At 45.5% G+C, this 16,176-nt stretch overlaps 1 protein-coding gene across 1 annotated transcript in view; it reads right to left on the bottom strand.

Moving 5' to 3' along the window:
- Nucleotides 1–16,176, bottom strand: part of LOC126198930 (WD repeat-containing protein 48) — a 154,934-nt gene that overhangs the window by 11,521 nt on the left and 127,237 nt on the right. The window contains exon 12 of the mRNA XM_049935567.1: nucleotides 2,080–2,269. Within this exon, the coding sequence (XP_049791524.1) occupies nucleotides 2,080–2,269 (190 nt within the window). The remainder of the gene's footprint in view (nucleotides 1–2,079; nucleotides 2,270–16,176) is intronic.

Raw genomic sequence — 16,176 nt, forward strand, 5'->3', positions numbered from 1 at the left:
AAAGGGAACAGCCATGGGTACCAGGATGGCCCCCCTCGTATGCCAACCTATTTATGGGTTGCTTAGAGGAAGCCTTCTTGGTTACCCAGGCCTGCCAACCCAAAGTTTGGTACAGATTTATTGATGACATCTTCATGATCTGGACTCACAGTGAAGAAGAACTCCAGAATTTCCTCTCCAACCTCAACTCCTTTGGTTCCATCAGATTCACCTGGTCCTACTCCAAATCCCATGCCACTTTCCTTGACGTTGACCTCCATCTGGCCAATGGCCAGCTTCACACGTCCGTCCACATCAAACCCACAAACAAGCAACAGTATCTCCATTACGACAGCTGCCACCCATTCCACATCAAATGGTCCCTTCCCCACAGCCTAGGTCCTCGTGGCAAACGAATCTGCTCCAGTCCTGAATCCCTGAACCATTACACCAACAACCTGAAAACAGCTTTCGCATCCCGCAACTACCCTCCCGACCTGGTACAGAAGCAAATAACCAGAGCCACTTCCTCATCCCCTCAAACCCAGAACCTCCCACAGAAGAACCACAAAAGTGCCCCACTTGTGACAGGATACTTTCCGGGACTGGATCAGACTCTGAATGTGGCTCTCCAGCAGGGATACGACTTCCTCAAATCCTGCCCTGAAATGAGATCCATCCTTCATGAAATCCTCCCCACTCCACCAAGAGTGTCTTTCCGCGGTCCACCTAACCTTCGTAACCTCTTAGTTCATCCCTATGAAATCCCCAAACCACCTTCCCTACCCTCTGGCTCCTACCCTTGTAACCACCCCCGGTGTAAATCCTGTTCCATGCACCCTCCCACCACCACCTACTCCAGTCCTGTAACCCGGAAGGTGTACACGATCAAAGGCAGAGCCACGTGTGAAAGCACCCACATGATTTACCAACTGACCTGCCTACACTGTGACACATTCTATGTGGGAATGACCAGCAACAAACTGTCCATTCGCATGAATGGACACAGGCAGACAGTGTTTGTTGGTAATGAGGATCACCCTGTGGTTAAACATGCCTTGGTGCATGGCCAGCACATTTTGGCACAGTGTTACACCGTCTGGGTTATCTGGATACTTCCCACTAACACCAACCTGTCAGAACTCCGGAGATGGGAACTTGCCCTTCAGTATATCCTCTCCTCTCGTTATCCGCCAGGCCTCAACGTCTGCTAATTTCAAGTTGCCGTCGCTCATACCTCGCCTGTCTTTCAACATCTTTGCCTCTGTACTTCCACCTCGACTGACATCTCTGCCCGAACTCTTTGCCTTTACAAATGTCTGCTTGTGTCTGTGTATGTGCGGATGGATATATATATGTGTGTGTGTGTGTGTGTGTGTGTGTGTATGTGTGTGTGTGTGTGTGTGTGTGCGTGTGCGTGTGTATACCTGTCCTTTTTTCCCCCAAGGTAAGTCTTTCCGCTCCCGTGATTGGAATGACTCCTTACCCTCTCCCTTAAAACCCACATCCTTTCATCTTTCCCTCTCCTTCCCTCTTTCCTGACGAAGCAACCGTTGGTTGCGAAAGCTAGAATTTCGTGTGTATGTTTGTGTTTGTTTGTGTGTCTATCGACCTGCCAGCACTTTTGTTCGGTAAGTCACATCATCTGTGTTTTTAGATATATTTTCCCACGTGGAATGTTTCCCTCTATTATATAAATAAGTATTCATTTTAAAATACTGGATAATCGAGGATAGAATAATAACAATATTGAGAAATGGATTCATTGCTACTCACCATGTAGAGGAGATGTTGAGTTGCAGACAGGCACACTGAAAACACTGCTATAGATGTGACCTTTCAGCAAAAAGGCCTCCAAACATGGAAAACTCACAGTGAGGCCTCAGTGGTCAGTGGTAGTGGCTGTGTGTGAGAGTTGTGCTTGCATGAATCTGCATGTATTTTCTATGTGAGAAGAAGGCCTTTTGGCCAAAAGCTCACATGTATAGCAGTATTTCTGTTGTGCCTGTCTGTGACTAAACATCATCTCTATACAGTAAGTAGCAATCAATCTTTTTCTTCATACCATCATTTGAAAACACTGTGATGAATACTAATTACCTGATCATTACACAGAAGTTCAACCCTTTCTTCAGCTATAGATCCTGTTTCCTGTCTTTCTGGATCTGTTCCACTGGGAGAACTAGGACCAGCTACTGAGCCAGATTCAGAACCAGCACCCAACACCTTTTCATACACATGTTCAGCAACTTTTCTCACTTGTATGAAATCATTGGCTATTAATCGGTCCCTGAAATAAAATGAACATTATATAATATGAACAAACATAATTTGAACGTATATTTATACTACATTTTTGTTTACAATGAGAGTTCCTTAGAGGTATTTTTGATGTTCAGTTTGCGGGGTGCTCAATGCGCAGTCATCAGTGCCTGTACAATGTGCCAATTCTTAAACAGTTCAATTTTTTTACACAGTCCAATCTAGCCACTGTCACGAAATGATGATGATGATGATGATGAAAACACCCAGTCCCAGGCAGTGAAAATCGCCAACCAGGCCAGGAACTGAACCCAGGATCACGAGATCCAGAGGCAGCAACACTAACCACTAGACCACGAGCTGCGGACCCTTAGGAGTGTGATAAACTTTTTGAAACCAACTATATGGTGATGTAGGTTAGGGTCCCAGGTACCACACCCTGCAGCCATTTCTCGATTGCGAGCAATTGACAAAAAAGAATTTAAAGAGTATCTTGGATTTCAATATACCTTCAAAAACAGTATTAATTTCAAAATGATGGTGTACCTCAGTGGTTAAGTTATTTGGTCTGTATGCAGAGGGTCATGGGTTTGGATTCTATTGGGTGCAATTTTCTTTTACATTTTTATGAAAATGACCACAATATTTACTTTTATTCAGTTAACAGGTTTAAATATAATTTTTTCATTTCTAATCTTTTGCTGCATCATTTTAATCACTCTGTTAACTTTACTTGCTTACAATTTTTCTTCCTTTTATTCTTTCTCATTTTCAATCTTTGATCATATGATTTTAACTACTTTTAGGTGTTTTCTCAAATTTAATTCCTTCTTTTCTGTCATTTTATTTTTTCGTTTATATTATTGCAATTGTTATTCTATTACTTTCATTTAAATCTTCATCAACCTTATTTTGCCCATGGTGCAAGAATAATTTATGTTTTAAATATTTGTATAACAATTACCACCCAAAAAATGTATATTTTGCAGTGCAAAATAAATTTGACACCACTACGCAACCAATTTAAATAAATTGTTCTGTCATTTGTTTTTTCACCGATACATCAATATTTTCAAATTTTTAAATATTATAATAGGTAGGTAAATCAAATCTAACAAACATAATTCGTGAAACACTAACAGGTACAGTATCTAAAGTCCAATTTATGGGAGAAGTATCTCAGCCTTTTGAAATAAAAACTGGTGTTAGACAAGGTGATGGTTTATCACTTTACTGTTTAACTGTCTTCTAGAAAAAATTGTAAGGATCTAGAATTCGGAGCTGAAAAATCACAAAATTGAACCATTAACTCTGGGAAGGAAAACAAATGAAATTAAGGTAAACTGCTTGGCTTTTGCGGATGATTTCGCAATACTTTCAGAAAACCTGATAGAAGCAGTTACTCAAATAAACATTCTGGAAAAATTAGCAAACAGAACTGGTCTCAAAATTTCAGCTGAAAAAACAAAATTCATGACAAATATAAAAAATGCACCAAAATACATAGAAACACAAATAGGTAAAATAGAGCGAGTAAATAAATTTAAATATCTTGGAGAAACTATACAACAGAATGGACTAGAAAAATCTGCAATAGATGTGAGAACTAACAAAATGGAAAGAGCATATGGTTTGACCAAAAATATTTACAACAAGAAATGTATATCTAGAAAAACAAAACTAAAACATTACACCACAGTGATACGACCAGAATGTTTATATGGATCTGAATGCCTAACGATGAACTATAAGATGGACAAACTAGAGGTAATGCAAAGAAGGATTATTAGAAAAATAATCGGTGCAATGAAAACTGCAGATGGTTGGAAAATAAGAAGTAATGAGGAGATCTACAAAAATATAGAGAAAATATCTGTAGTAATGGCCAAACGAAGATTAACCTCTTTTGGACATCTCTACCGAATGGATGGAAACAGACTAACAAAACAAATACTCCTATGCCTCTGGAAGAAGAAATCGACAATAGCATGGATTACAGAAGTAAGAAAAGATCTTGAAAGAAACATCATCAAAGAATCAGAAATAGCAGAAAGAAAGTGTTTTAAAAACAAAATACTAAATTTGGAAGGCTTTTGAAGTAGAAGAAATAAAAAACCGGGACCAACATGGACAGAAGAAAGGAAGAGGCTTCATGGAGAGGAAATGAGGGAATACTGGAAAAATAGGAAACAACAACAAAGGAAGAAGAGGAACTGTAGTTGTTAACATGATCCTAGTTGCGGGTGGGGGGTGGAGGGGGTGGGGTGGGGTGGGGGGTGGGGGTAGGTAAAGATATTTAAAATCACAGGACAAAGATTCCATGTGAGAAAAGAATAAAAAATGAAAGTTAGTTAAAAAGTTAACAAGATAATTAAAATAAAGCAGCAAAGGATTGGAATTAAAAATATATTTACACTGCTTATATGAATTAAAAAAGTGATTGCAGGTGTTCTGATAAAGATGTAAAAATAAATAAATAAATAAATAAATAAATAAATAAATAAAAAGAAAATGCAGAACCCACAGCTCTCCACCTACCAGTCAAATAATTCAATCACTAGTCAACAGTGCCATTTTGAAATTAATAGTATTTTTAAAGGTCTAGTGAAGTCCAAGAAATTTTATTTTTTATTTTTTTCTGTTACTCTCAAACAAGGGTCCACCAGGGAAATGGCTGCAGAATGTTATAACTGGGACCCTAACATATGCAACTATATACTGGTTTCAGAAAGTCAATCTAAGCCAAGGGGATGTCTCTTTGTTAGCATTAAATATTTATTAGGACTAACAGCTGAACCCTTTGTAAAGCAATGAGCAATGAAATATGAAGCCTCTTTCAATTTTTAGTATGATTTTCCATTAAACTCATTAGGTCTAATGGAAGCTGCAGCAATGGTGCCCATATTCTTAACTATTACATGTAATTTTGAACGAACTGGAGGCAGGCTCTGTGATTCAATATGACAAAGAACTAATCAGCACTCGTAAAGAAAGTGGTAAAATATGAAGGAATACATGACAATGGAACATTCATAAAGCTTCTTAATTTTGCTGATATCAGATTGTTGCCCGCTGGTGAGAAACTTCAACAAGTAACGGAAGAACTAAATAGAGGAAGTTTGACAGAATGCCTAGTAATTACAACAAGATCCCACCAGTGTGTAATCGATACTATGAAATTAAAATAAACAAATAACAAAGAACTCACAGAACCAATTAAATTTTGTACTTAGGGTTGCTGAAGATGAATGGATGAACAGCAACTGAAATAAAACACAAGAGCAAAAATTTTAATGTGTTTCAAGTAGTGAGTTTACATGCAGTGTTAAGTTTTGACTTACGGCAAGAATATATGGCCTTCAAATAAATAAAACACTAAATAAATGGCCATAAAGAAAATGGCGTGTATGTGGGTAGGACATGTAGCTAGGCAAATGGATGACTTAAAGGGAGGTGGGTAGATAATATTAACAGATATATGAAGGTAGTATCTGTTCCAGAAAGAACAGATACCATTGATGACCGTGCAGCTTCTCTAGAATGAAATCGACACCCTAGCTGCAAACAGAAGTTGATATACATCATTGGGGACGTGTTAAAAATGTGTGGCCCGACCGTGACTCCAACCCGAGACCTCCTGCTTACGTGGTAGACGCTCTATCCAGCTGAGCCACTTAGGGCACAGATACTACCTTCATATATAGTTAAAATATGGCTACACGGCCACTGACCTTCTTGTGCGAACGCACACACTATGCCGCAACTCGTATGGGACTTGGTAGATTAATCTGCTACGGGTTATGAGTTCGATGGGCAAACATCTATTAGGCGCATTATGAATGTAGTGGTTTGGACAGGTTGGGAATGTGGGTCTCACGGCGAGCATGTGAGGGATAAGTCTCTGCAGGCGCACTATCCTCTGTGCCCTCGGTGGCTCAGCTGGACAAAGTGTCTGCCATGTACGCAGGTGATCCAGGGTTTGAGTCCAGGTCGGGGCACACATTTTCAACATGTCTCCAATGATGTATATCAATGCCTGTTTGCAGCTAGGGTGTCAATTTAATTATCATTTCAATATTAACAGACATATAGGAGCAACTTTGAAGGATGTAGTTGAGGATTGTAATGCTTGGAAAAGTCTGATGGAGGCCTTAATCCATTAGTAGATGACTGATGATGGTTATTATTGCTGTCCTGATATTGTTGGTTAGTCGATTGGAAGGTGGGGGTGGGGGATGACCAAACAGTGAGGTCATCAGTCCCACTATCCAAGGTGGCAGATACTAATGGAGGAACAACACCAATCGCACAGTCTACCTCATGGGGGGGGGGGGGGGGGGAAAGAGGCATAAGGGATATCAGAGTGGTATGAAGAGTAAGGAACAGGAGGAGGAAGGTGGGAAGGGGCAAGAGCAGGGGGCACTCCAAAGGCACCACTGCTGACCCATCCTGATCCACACACCATACTATGGTCATGACACAGCAGGGACCACACCAGGGAAAGAAGACATAGGTAAAGGGGCAAACAAAAGGGCACAGACCACCAGACAAAAAGTGGGGAGAAATTGGGGGGAACCTAGTCAGCATAGAGGTAAGGCTGATGGCTTCTCGAATCAATGCCAATGCCAATGCCAACTGAGGGGATCCAATTCCAAAAGGAAATTCAGGTATGTAAACCAAACCACTTTGGTGAAGAAAACAAGAGGATAGATGTAACCATGCAAGTGCCATTCACTAACACCCGTGACAAGGGCCACGGGAGTGCGTATTTTGAGTGAATTTTTAAAAGGCAGGAGCAGTGCTGCAAAATATGGATCGTGACTACAGGGGTCCCGCAACGACTCATTACAGAGTTAAAAAAAACATTTATTAACCTGGTATGGTCCATACACAGACAACACAGGTTGGTGGATTCCCACTGGGAGAGGTAGAAGGAAGAACACCATGTGGCAGGAGTCCCCTTAATGGCATGAAGTTATTAGGCCAGGGGTTGACTCTCCCCCATCCCAACTCACCCCCTCCCACAAAAGATGGCCCCCGACTGAGCAAAAAGGAATCCACCCTGGAGGGTTCAAGCCCATTATCCTGGAATCTCAAAGAAATCAACCAAACAAGCAGCATGGTGAAGAACAGTGTGAAGGTAGGGAAAGGCAGAACCAAAGGATGGTAGGAAAAAAACCTAGGCAATAGCCTGAAAGCCACTTATTGAGTCCACACATAACAAAACTTAGGTGAGGGAGGCCCATTAAATACAGCAAAGAGCCTAGTAAATGGCCATCAGTTCCGCAATAAACATCACATATGTGACAGGCAAGAGATGGTGTTCTATGCCAACAGAAGATGTGAAGGCATATCCCAAGTGATTAGCAGATTTAGACCCATCAGTGTAAAAAACAGTAGTACACTCTTGTATAACCAGGTGGAACAACTATGGAAAACCATAGTCTGAGCAACAGAGGCTTTCAGATTCCGGGAGAGAAACATTCGATTCCAGATCTGAGGAACTAATGGGGAGAAGGGGGGAGGGGGGGGAGGGTTGTTCGGGAGAGAACATGAGGAACAAATTAAAGAATGAAGATGGAAATCGAGGCAAAGAGAAGCCCAACCCACAAACCCACCTGAGGGCGGGCAGTAGGCAGGCGATGTCCCAGAGCCACCAAAATAAATAAAAAGGAAGGTGAGCAGGGACAGAGTGTACAGCAATGGTATAGGAAACCAGGAGTTGGACCAATGAACTGAAATGGATGGGGGGGATGTCCCAGCATCAACCAGAAGAATATCAAAAGGGCTAGTACGAAAGGCACTGGTAGGCAAATGGACACACAATGGTGGACCAGGTCTGAGAGGAGCAGTGTGGAACGAGCAACTGAGTCATAAACTTGACAACCATAGCCCCGACAGGACAGAACTTAGGCCAGATATAGATGGAGAACAGCCAAATGACCTGCACCCCAAGATGTGCAGGTAAGGAAACGGATACCAAGTTATGGAAACTGCCAATCTTCAAAAGGTGGGTATGGGGCAACCAAGTAAGCTTTTTGTCAAAAAGAAAGCCGAAGAAATGGAACTGGCAAACAAAAAAAATTAGGATAGTATCCTGAAGATCCCACTATGAAGTGAAAGCAGGTGTGAAGGTGGTAACCAATGTCGTAGGCCTTACCAAGGTTGAAGAAAACTGTGACAAGATGGCGGTCTGTGAAATGGCCCGCTGAACTTCGGTTTACAACCAAAGCAGGTGATCGATCGGAGACTGTTTCTCCCAAAAGCTGCACTGATAAGGAGAAAAACGTCCCGAGATTCAAGGAACCAACAAAGCCGAAGAGCCACCATCCATTCAAACAACTTGCAGAGGACACTGGTGAGACTGATCCACAGGTGATCACTGAGGGCAAACAAATCCTTACTGGGCATAAGGAGAGAAACCTCAATACTGTCCCACCACTGAGAAGGGAAAACACCTAGGAGTTATACACAGTTTAACACCTGGAGGAGATATTGTCATTGTGGAGGAGTGAGGTGTTGAAGCAACTGGTTATGGATGGAATCGGGGCCAGGGTCTGTATCGTGGGAAGAGCCGAGGACCTGAAGTAGCTCCCATTCAGTGAAGGGTTCATTGTAGGATTCCTCCTGACAAGAGGTAATATGTAAGTGGGAAGCTTTGGCCCACTGTTTCTGGTGGAGTAAGGTGTCTGGATTGAAGGCCGACATCGACGTGTCGCCAGATGTCAGATCTGTACTAAGGCCATCCAGTAGTGCTAGGCCTGGGATAGCTATGTTCTTTGGTCCCTTCATTACGGGTGTGGGCTACACTCCACACCCGTAATGAAGGGACAAAATAACCTAGGGAGAAGAGAAAGGGTTTCCAACATCCCGCCTGCTATTTTTTATTAAGTAACAGGCCTTGGCATGAAAGTGTTTAAAGGTACTAAGTCGAGTGGAGCGCAGGTGCCACTAAGGTATTGCAAGGCTCGCCGGCAACCACGGATGATGATGGCAATGGCCACGCTCCACCACACAACTGACTGGTGGCAAAAGGGGTTGTCGAGCAGCAGACGGGAAACCCGGCAGTGCAAATAATCTTACTGGACATGTCATCGACATCTTCATCAGTACAATCTGACAAAGAAGGGATAAACACAACCTGGGTGGCGTATAGATGCCATCAGTGTGATGGAAAGCCCTGTGGGGTAACCTGGCCATTGGCAGGCGGGAATGGAAAGAGAGAATCAACAGGAAGAGGTCACTGTTGCAAAGGTCATTGGGCTGCAACCAGTTTAATGAAGGGAAATGGGAAGGGAACTAGAGCAGAAGATCAATAACAGAGAAAATGCCATAAAAAGCACTAAAATGGGTATGGCAACCATGATTAAGAAGGCATAGATCATAGGCCACAAGAAACTGGTCTACAAGGAAATCCCGACTAGATGAAAAAGTGCTGGCCCGCAAGAGGTGATGGGCTATTCCCCAAGGGGAAAGAAAGGAGGGGGCATGGGGGAGGGGGGTTGCTGAAGGAGAGTAGTTAGGGCAGCAGGTCTAGGTGGCCTGTCAGGAGAGAGCTAAAGATCGCAAATCACGATTGCAAACTCCAAGCCAAGCAGCAAAGACTTATGATGTGGTACGTAGGAGAGTAAATGTACTAACCATGTCCATATGGACCAACATGCAAATGTCACTGGAAGCCTTTGAAGGGCCTACCTGGTTTCAACAGAAAGCATGGAACCCACGAAGGGATGGTGAGCGATCATCAGTAAAATTAGATTCCTGTACAATAACACAAGCTGCAGAGCAAAAGGAAATAAAGGATTGCAACTACGGAAGGTGATAGCGGTATCAGTTACAATTCCATTGAATAAGCACAGAACAGGCATCCAAACAGAAGGCGAATGATTCAAAGCTGGTCATGCCGCTGGGTCACCATCCGTCACTAACTAGGATGAGACGACATCCATAAACATGAAGTCAGACTCAGGTCACGAGAGGGGAATTGGGACTGAAGGGGCTTTGTCCTGGGACTTATGTTGCTTCTTCTTCTTCTTCTTCTTCTTCTTCTTCTTCTTCCCCTCCTCCTTCACAGGTTGAGGAGGGCAGGGCCAGGGGAGAGAGAAGGCCTCACCAAGATCTGAAATGGAAGGAGAGCGTGGACTGTGGGTCATGTGGCCAAAGCGAGGCAGCAGGTCTGGAAGAAACCAGGGAGGGTTTTTTTTTTTGTCGGTTTAGGGCGCACAGCTGCAATGGTCATTAGTGCCCAGACTAAATTATGAATGCACTGCGAGGCACAATGTTAAAACAGCAGCTAAAAAGGACAACACTATAAAAGGCACATTAACAGGCAAGGGATTAAAAGAAAACAGCATAATCAAATGTCCTTAGACAGGTTTGTCAAGAGGATTAAACGAAGAATGCGAGCAGCTCCTCCTGGGTCATCCGCAAAAATTTCATCCAGAGTACAAGGCAGGCCAAGATCAATGCGCAGTGTATTAAAATTCGAACAGGACGTTAAAATGTGGCGTACTGTCAGCAATTGCCCACATGGGCAGAACGGCGCTGGCGCAGTCATCAGCAGATGGCGGTGGCTGAACCGGCAGTGTCCAATCCATAACCGGGCCAAAACTACCTCCTCCCGCCTAGAAGGGCGTGAAGAGGTCGTCCAAGCCGTGAAGAGAGGTTACAAGGCCCGAAGCTTGTTTTCAATAAGTGTAGACCAATCGGCATGCCACAGCGATAAAATGTGCTGACAAATGACCCTGCTAAAATCAGATGAAGGCACACAACAAGAAGCTGTCCAAGGCTGGAGGACCGCAGCCTTGGCCGCGGCATCTGCAGTTTCGTTCCCAGGGATACCGACATGACCAGGAACCCACATAAATGTAACCAGAGAACCGTCGTCCGCCAGCTGCTGTAGAGAGCGTTGGATCCGGGGCACAAAAGGGTGAACCGGATATGGATCACTGAGGCTCTGGATGGTGCTCAGGGAATCAGAGCAGATGACATAAGCAGAATGTCGGTGGCGACGGATGTAAAGAACAGCCTGATAGAGGGCAAAGAGCTCAGCTGTGAGGACCGAACAATGGCCATGGAGACGGTATTTGAAACTGCGTGCCCCGACAAGAAAAGAACACCCTACACCGTCATTGGTCTTAGAGCCATCTGTATAAATAATGATCGTATTAATGAACTTCGAACGAAGTTCGACAAACCGTGAGCGGTATACCGAAGCTGGGATAACCTCCTTTGGGAGCGTGCTGAGGTCAAGGTGAATGCGAACCTGAGCCTGGAGCCAAGGTGGCGTTTGGCTCTCGCCCACTCTAAAGGTTGCAGAGAGTGGAAAATCAAGTTGCTGAAGGAGGCGACGAAAGCGAACTCCAGGGGGTAGCAGAACAGATACATACAACCCGTATTGATGGTCGAGAGACTCGTCAAAAAACGAACGATAAGACGGGTGGTAGGGCATTGATAACAGCCGACAGGCACACCGACAAAGCAGTACGTCGCGTGGGTAGGTTAGTGGCAATTCACCGGCTTCAGCATGAGGACTCTCGACGGGACTAGTATAGAACGCACTGATCGCAAGACATAACCCCTGATGTTGTATAGAGTTGAGGCAGTGTAAGATGGACAGCCATGCAGATGAGTATACAAAGCTCCCATAATCCAGCTTTGAGCGGACTATCGACTGATATAGGCGAAGTAGGATGGTTCGATCCGCTCCCCACGACGTACCGCTGAGAACACGGACATTGAGGGAACGGGTACAATGGGCAGCCAAATATGACACATGCGGAGACCAGCTAAGTTTCCTGTCAAATCTAAGACCTAAAAATTTTATTGTCTCCACGAATGGGAGAGCAACGAGACCGAGATGTAAGGACAGTGGGAGAAACTCTCTGTAGCGCCAGAAGTTAATACAGACCGTCTTCTCAGCAGAAAAACTGAAGCCACTGGCGACACCACAGGAGTAAAGACGGTCAAGACAACGCTGAAGACAGCGCTCCAGGAAACATGTACGCTGTGCACTGCAAAAGACGGTAAAATCGTCCACAAAAGGGAGCCTGATACATCAGCTGGGAGGCAATCCATTATTGGATTGATCGCTATGGCAAGAGAGCGACGCTCAAAACTGAGCCCTCTGGCACCCCATTCTCCTGGCGAAAGGCGTCGGACAGGACAGAACCCACACGTAACCTGAACTTGCGATCCATTAAAAATGCACGAATAAAAAGAGGGAGGAGACCGCGAAGGCCCCATGTATGCATGGTGCGGAGAATGCCCCCCCTCCAACAGGTGTTGCAAGCCTTCTCCAAATCAAAGAACACAGCAACTGTCTGGCACTTCCGCAAAAAGTTGTTCATAATGAAGGTCGACAAGGTAACCAGATGGTCAACGGCAGAGTGGCACCTACGAAATCCACATTGTACATTGGTAAGTAGGCGACGAGATGCGAGCAGCCAAACCAAACGAGAGTTAAGCATTCGTTCCATCACCTTACAGACACAGCTGGTAAGGGAAATGGGTTGATAACTGGAAGGCAAGTGCTTGTCCTTCCATGGCTTAGGAATTGGTACAACAATAGATTCGCACCAGCATGTGGGAACATGACCCTCAATCCAGATGCAATTATAAGTACGAAGAAGAAAACCTTTACCTGCAAGAGCAAGATTCTGCAGCATCTGAATGTGAATAGAATCAGGCCCCGGAGCGGAGGACCGTGACCGGGCAAGTGCACTTTCTAGTTCCCGCATGGCGAATGAGGCATTATAACTTTCATGATTCGAGGAGCGGAAGTTAGGTGGCCTTGCGCCCTCTGCCCAATTTCGGGGGAGGAAGGCAGGGTGGTAATGAGCAGAGCTCGAAATCTCTGCGAAAAATCGGCCAAAGGCATTGGACATCCTCAGGGGCCACAAGGACGTCATTTGCGACCGTCAAGCCAGAAACTGGTGAGTGGACCTTAGTGCCAAATAGCCAGCGCAGGTGACCCCAGACAACAGAAGGAGTAAAACTGTTGAAGGAGCTTGTGAAAGCAGCTCAGCTGGCTTTCTTTAATAACACGACGACACTGTGCACGTAATCGTTTATAATTAATACAATTCACCATCGTAGGGTGGCATTTAAAGGTGCGTAAAGCATGTCGACGAGCACATATAGCATCTCTACATGCTGCGGTCCACCAGGGGACCGGTATGCGACGTGGAGAAGTAGTAGTATGAGGGATGGAATATTCAACAGCAATGAGAATGACTTCCGTGAGGTGTGCGACCTGACTATCGCAGCTTGCGAAGTTTTGATCCTGAAATGTCGCCCTGGAAGAGAAGAGCCCCCAGTCTGCTTTGGAGATGTTCCAACTAGTTGAGCTTGTAGATGGGGTATGATGCAGGAGATGGATAACACAAGGGAAGTGGTCGCTCGAATATGTATCAGAAAGAGCGTACCACTCAAACCGACGTGCAAGTTGGGTAGTACATATAGAGAGGTCTAAATGGGAATAGGTGTGAGTTGTGTCCGAAAGAAAAGTAGGGGCACCAGTATTGAGGCAGACAAGATTGAGGTGGTTGAAAAGGTCTGCTATCAGGCAGCCTCTCGGGCAGGATGCTGGAGAGCCCCAAAGGGGATGGTGGGCACTGAAGTCTCCAGTCAACAAAAATGGTGCAGGTAGCCGAGCAATAATTTGCATTATGTCTGCCCTACTAACGGCAGACAACGATGGAGTGTAAACAGTACAAATGGAAAATGTGAAAGTGGGGAGAGTAAGTCGGACAGCAACTGCCTGCAGATCAGTGTGCGATGTGATGGAATCGTAGTAGATATCATCCCGGACCAGCAACATAACCCCTCCATGAGCCGGAATACCTGCCACAGGGGGTAGGTCAAAACGCACAGAGGTATAGTGTGCCAAGTCAATACGAACGCATGGGCATAGCTTTGTTTCCTGGAGAGCTACTATGAGCGGATAGTGCAAGCATAGCAGCTACTTTAAGTCCTCTCGGTTGGAGCGAATGCTGCGAATATTCCAATGAAGAAGTGCCATCGTGAGAAGAAAAAGAAAAACGAGAAGCAAGAAGGGGTCACCCGAAGGCTGCTGAGGGCCTGGCTTCGAGCGAGCACTGCTGCCGCTATCAATAGGCGGAGAGTCATTGTCCATTTTTTCAATAGGTTCGTCGGTCACCATGTTAAGATGGTCGGGAGGGGGAGCTTCTTCCGCCGGTGAATGGCCAGTTGTTCGGCTACCAGCGGTGTGGCCAGGCGAAACGGATGACGGCCTGGGGCAGCAACCGCTGGGTGGCATAGGAGAAGAAACACGCCGTGGCGGAGAAGGAGAACTTTTCTTCCTATGAGCCTGCCTTCTTGGAAGGTCATTTAGTCAAAGTACTGGTCGATGGATGGGAGTTTGGGGTTCATAAGAAGTCTCCATGGGATGGTTCCTTTTTGAAGGCCCGTGCCTCTGACTTCTGAGTCTAAGTCTTGACAGAAGCTGATGAAGGTGCTTGTGTCTTAGGGGTGACGGGGGGAAGAGGAGACGTTGACCGAGCGATCTTAGCAATGGCCGAACGGACGACCGTAGCGCTAAACGTCAGATCGCATGTCTGCGTTGATACCTCCCTGGTAGGCCGAGGAGAGGCGAGGACGATACTGTATTTCCCCGCTGGGAGCAGCGTGGGCTTCCTACTAGCAAAAAGCTTGAGAGCAGCCGAGGTGGACACTTTCTCTTTGACCCGAATTTCCTGTATACAGCGTTCATCCTTGTAGATGGGACAGTCGTGAGAGGACGCTGCATGGTCACCCGGACAGTTCATGCAATGAGGAGACGGAGGTGGACAGTCACCCTCATGGGCGTCCCTGCCACAAGTGACGCATTTAGCCGCATTAGAACAAGACTGGTGGGTGTGGTTAAAACGCTGACACTGGTAGCAGTGCATAGGTGTCGGGACATAGGGGCGAACAGAAACAACCTCATAGCCTGCTTTGATGCACGACGGCAGCTGAACACTATCAAAGGTCAAGAAAAGTGTCCGGGTTGGTACAAGGTCATTGTCGACCTTTTTCATGACCCTATGGGCAGCTGTAACACCCTGCTCAGCGAGGAAAAACCGAATCTCCTCATCAGTCAATCCGTCGAGTGACCTAATAGATACTACACCATGCGACAAATTCAAAGTGCGGTGAGCCTCCACCTGGACAGGGAACGTGTACAGGAGTGTGGCCCGAAGGAGTTTTTGTGCCTGAAAGGCGCTCTCAGTTTCCAACAACAAGGTACCGTTACGCATCCTGGTACAAGACTTGACAGGTCTGGCTATGGCATCTACGCCCTTCTGAATAACAAAAGGGTTGACAGATGAAAAATCCTTTCTGTCCTCAGATCTAGAAACTACGAGGAACTTTGGGGCAGGCGGTAGTACTTTTGTCACTGGTGGCTGCTCAAGTTTCCATTTTTGGGCAGAAGTCAAGAGAGAAGAAGAAGAGAAATCCATTGCGGATGAATCCCCCATGATTGCCAGCGTCTCCGATGGCACGCTCCTTCCTTGTGCGGACCCTCTCAGAGGGCGCTCCCGCCTTAGGTGAATGTTTACACCTCAGGTCACACCTCCCGAGAAATGGACGGAGGGACCAATCGGCATGGTCGGAAGGTGTCAGCTCGGGCAATCACCCCTCCCCGGGCCTGGCCTTTACCAGGGGGTACGCACGGGCCCTACTTGTCTACCCAGGGCAGGGAATTACGCTTTACCCCTGCACCGGCTACAGGTGCAAACGCGTGGGTCGGCCTTCAGGCACACACAGGGAGGAAAGAAGAATAGGAAAAAAAAGGGAGAGAGGGAGAGAAAGGACAGACTGTCTCAAACGCCAAGGCGGAGACCATAGGGTGGACAAGAAGGCAAGGAGAAGAAGGCAAGGAAAAGAAGGCAAGGAAAAGAAGGCAAGGAAAAGAAGGCAAGGAAAAGAAGG

Source organism: Schistocerca nitens, chromosome 8 (genome assembly GCF_023898315.1).
Source record: "Schistocerca nitens isolate TAMUIC-IGC-003100 chromosome 8, iqSchNite1.1, whole genome shotgun sequence".
NCBI classification, from domain to species: Eukaryota; Metazoa; Arthropoda; class Insecta; order Orthoptera; family Acrididae; genus Schistocerca; species Schistocerca nitens.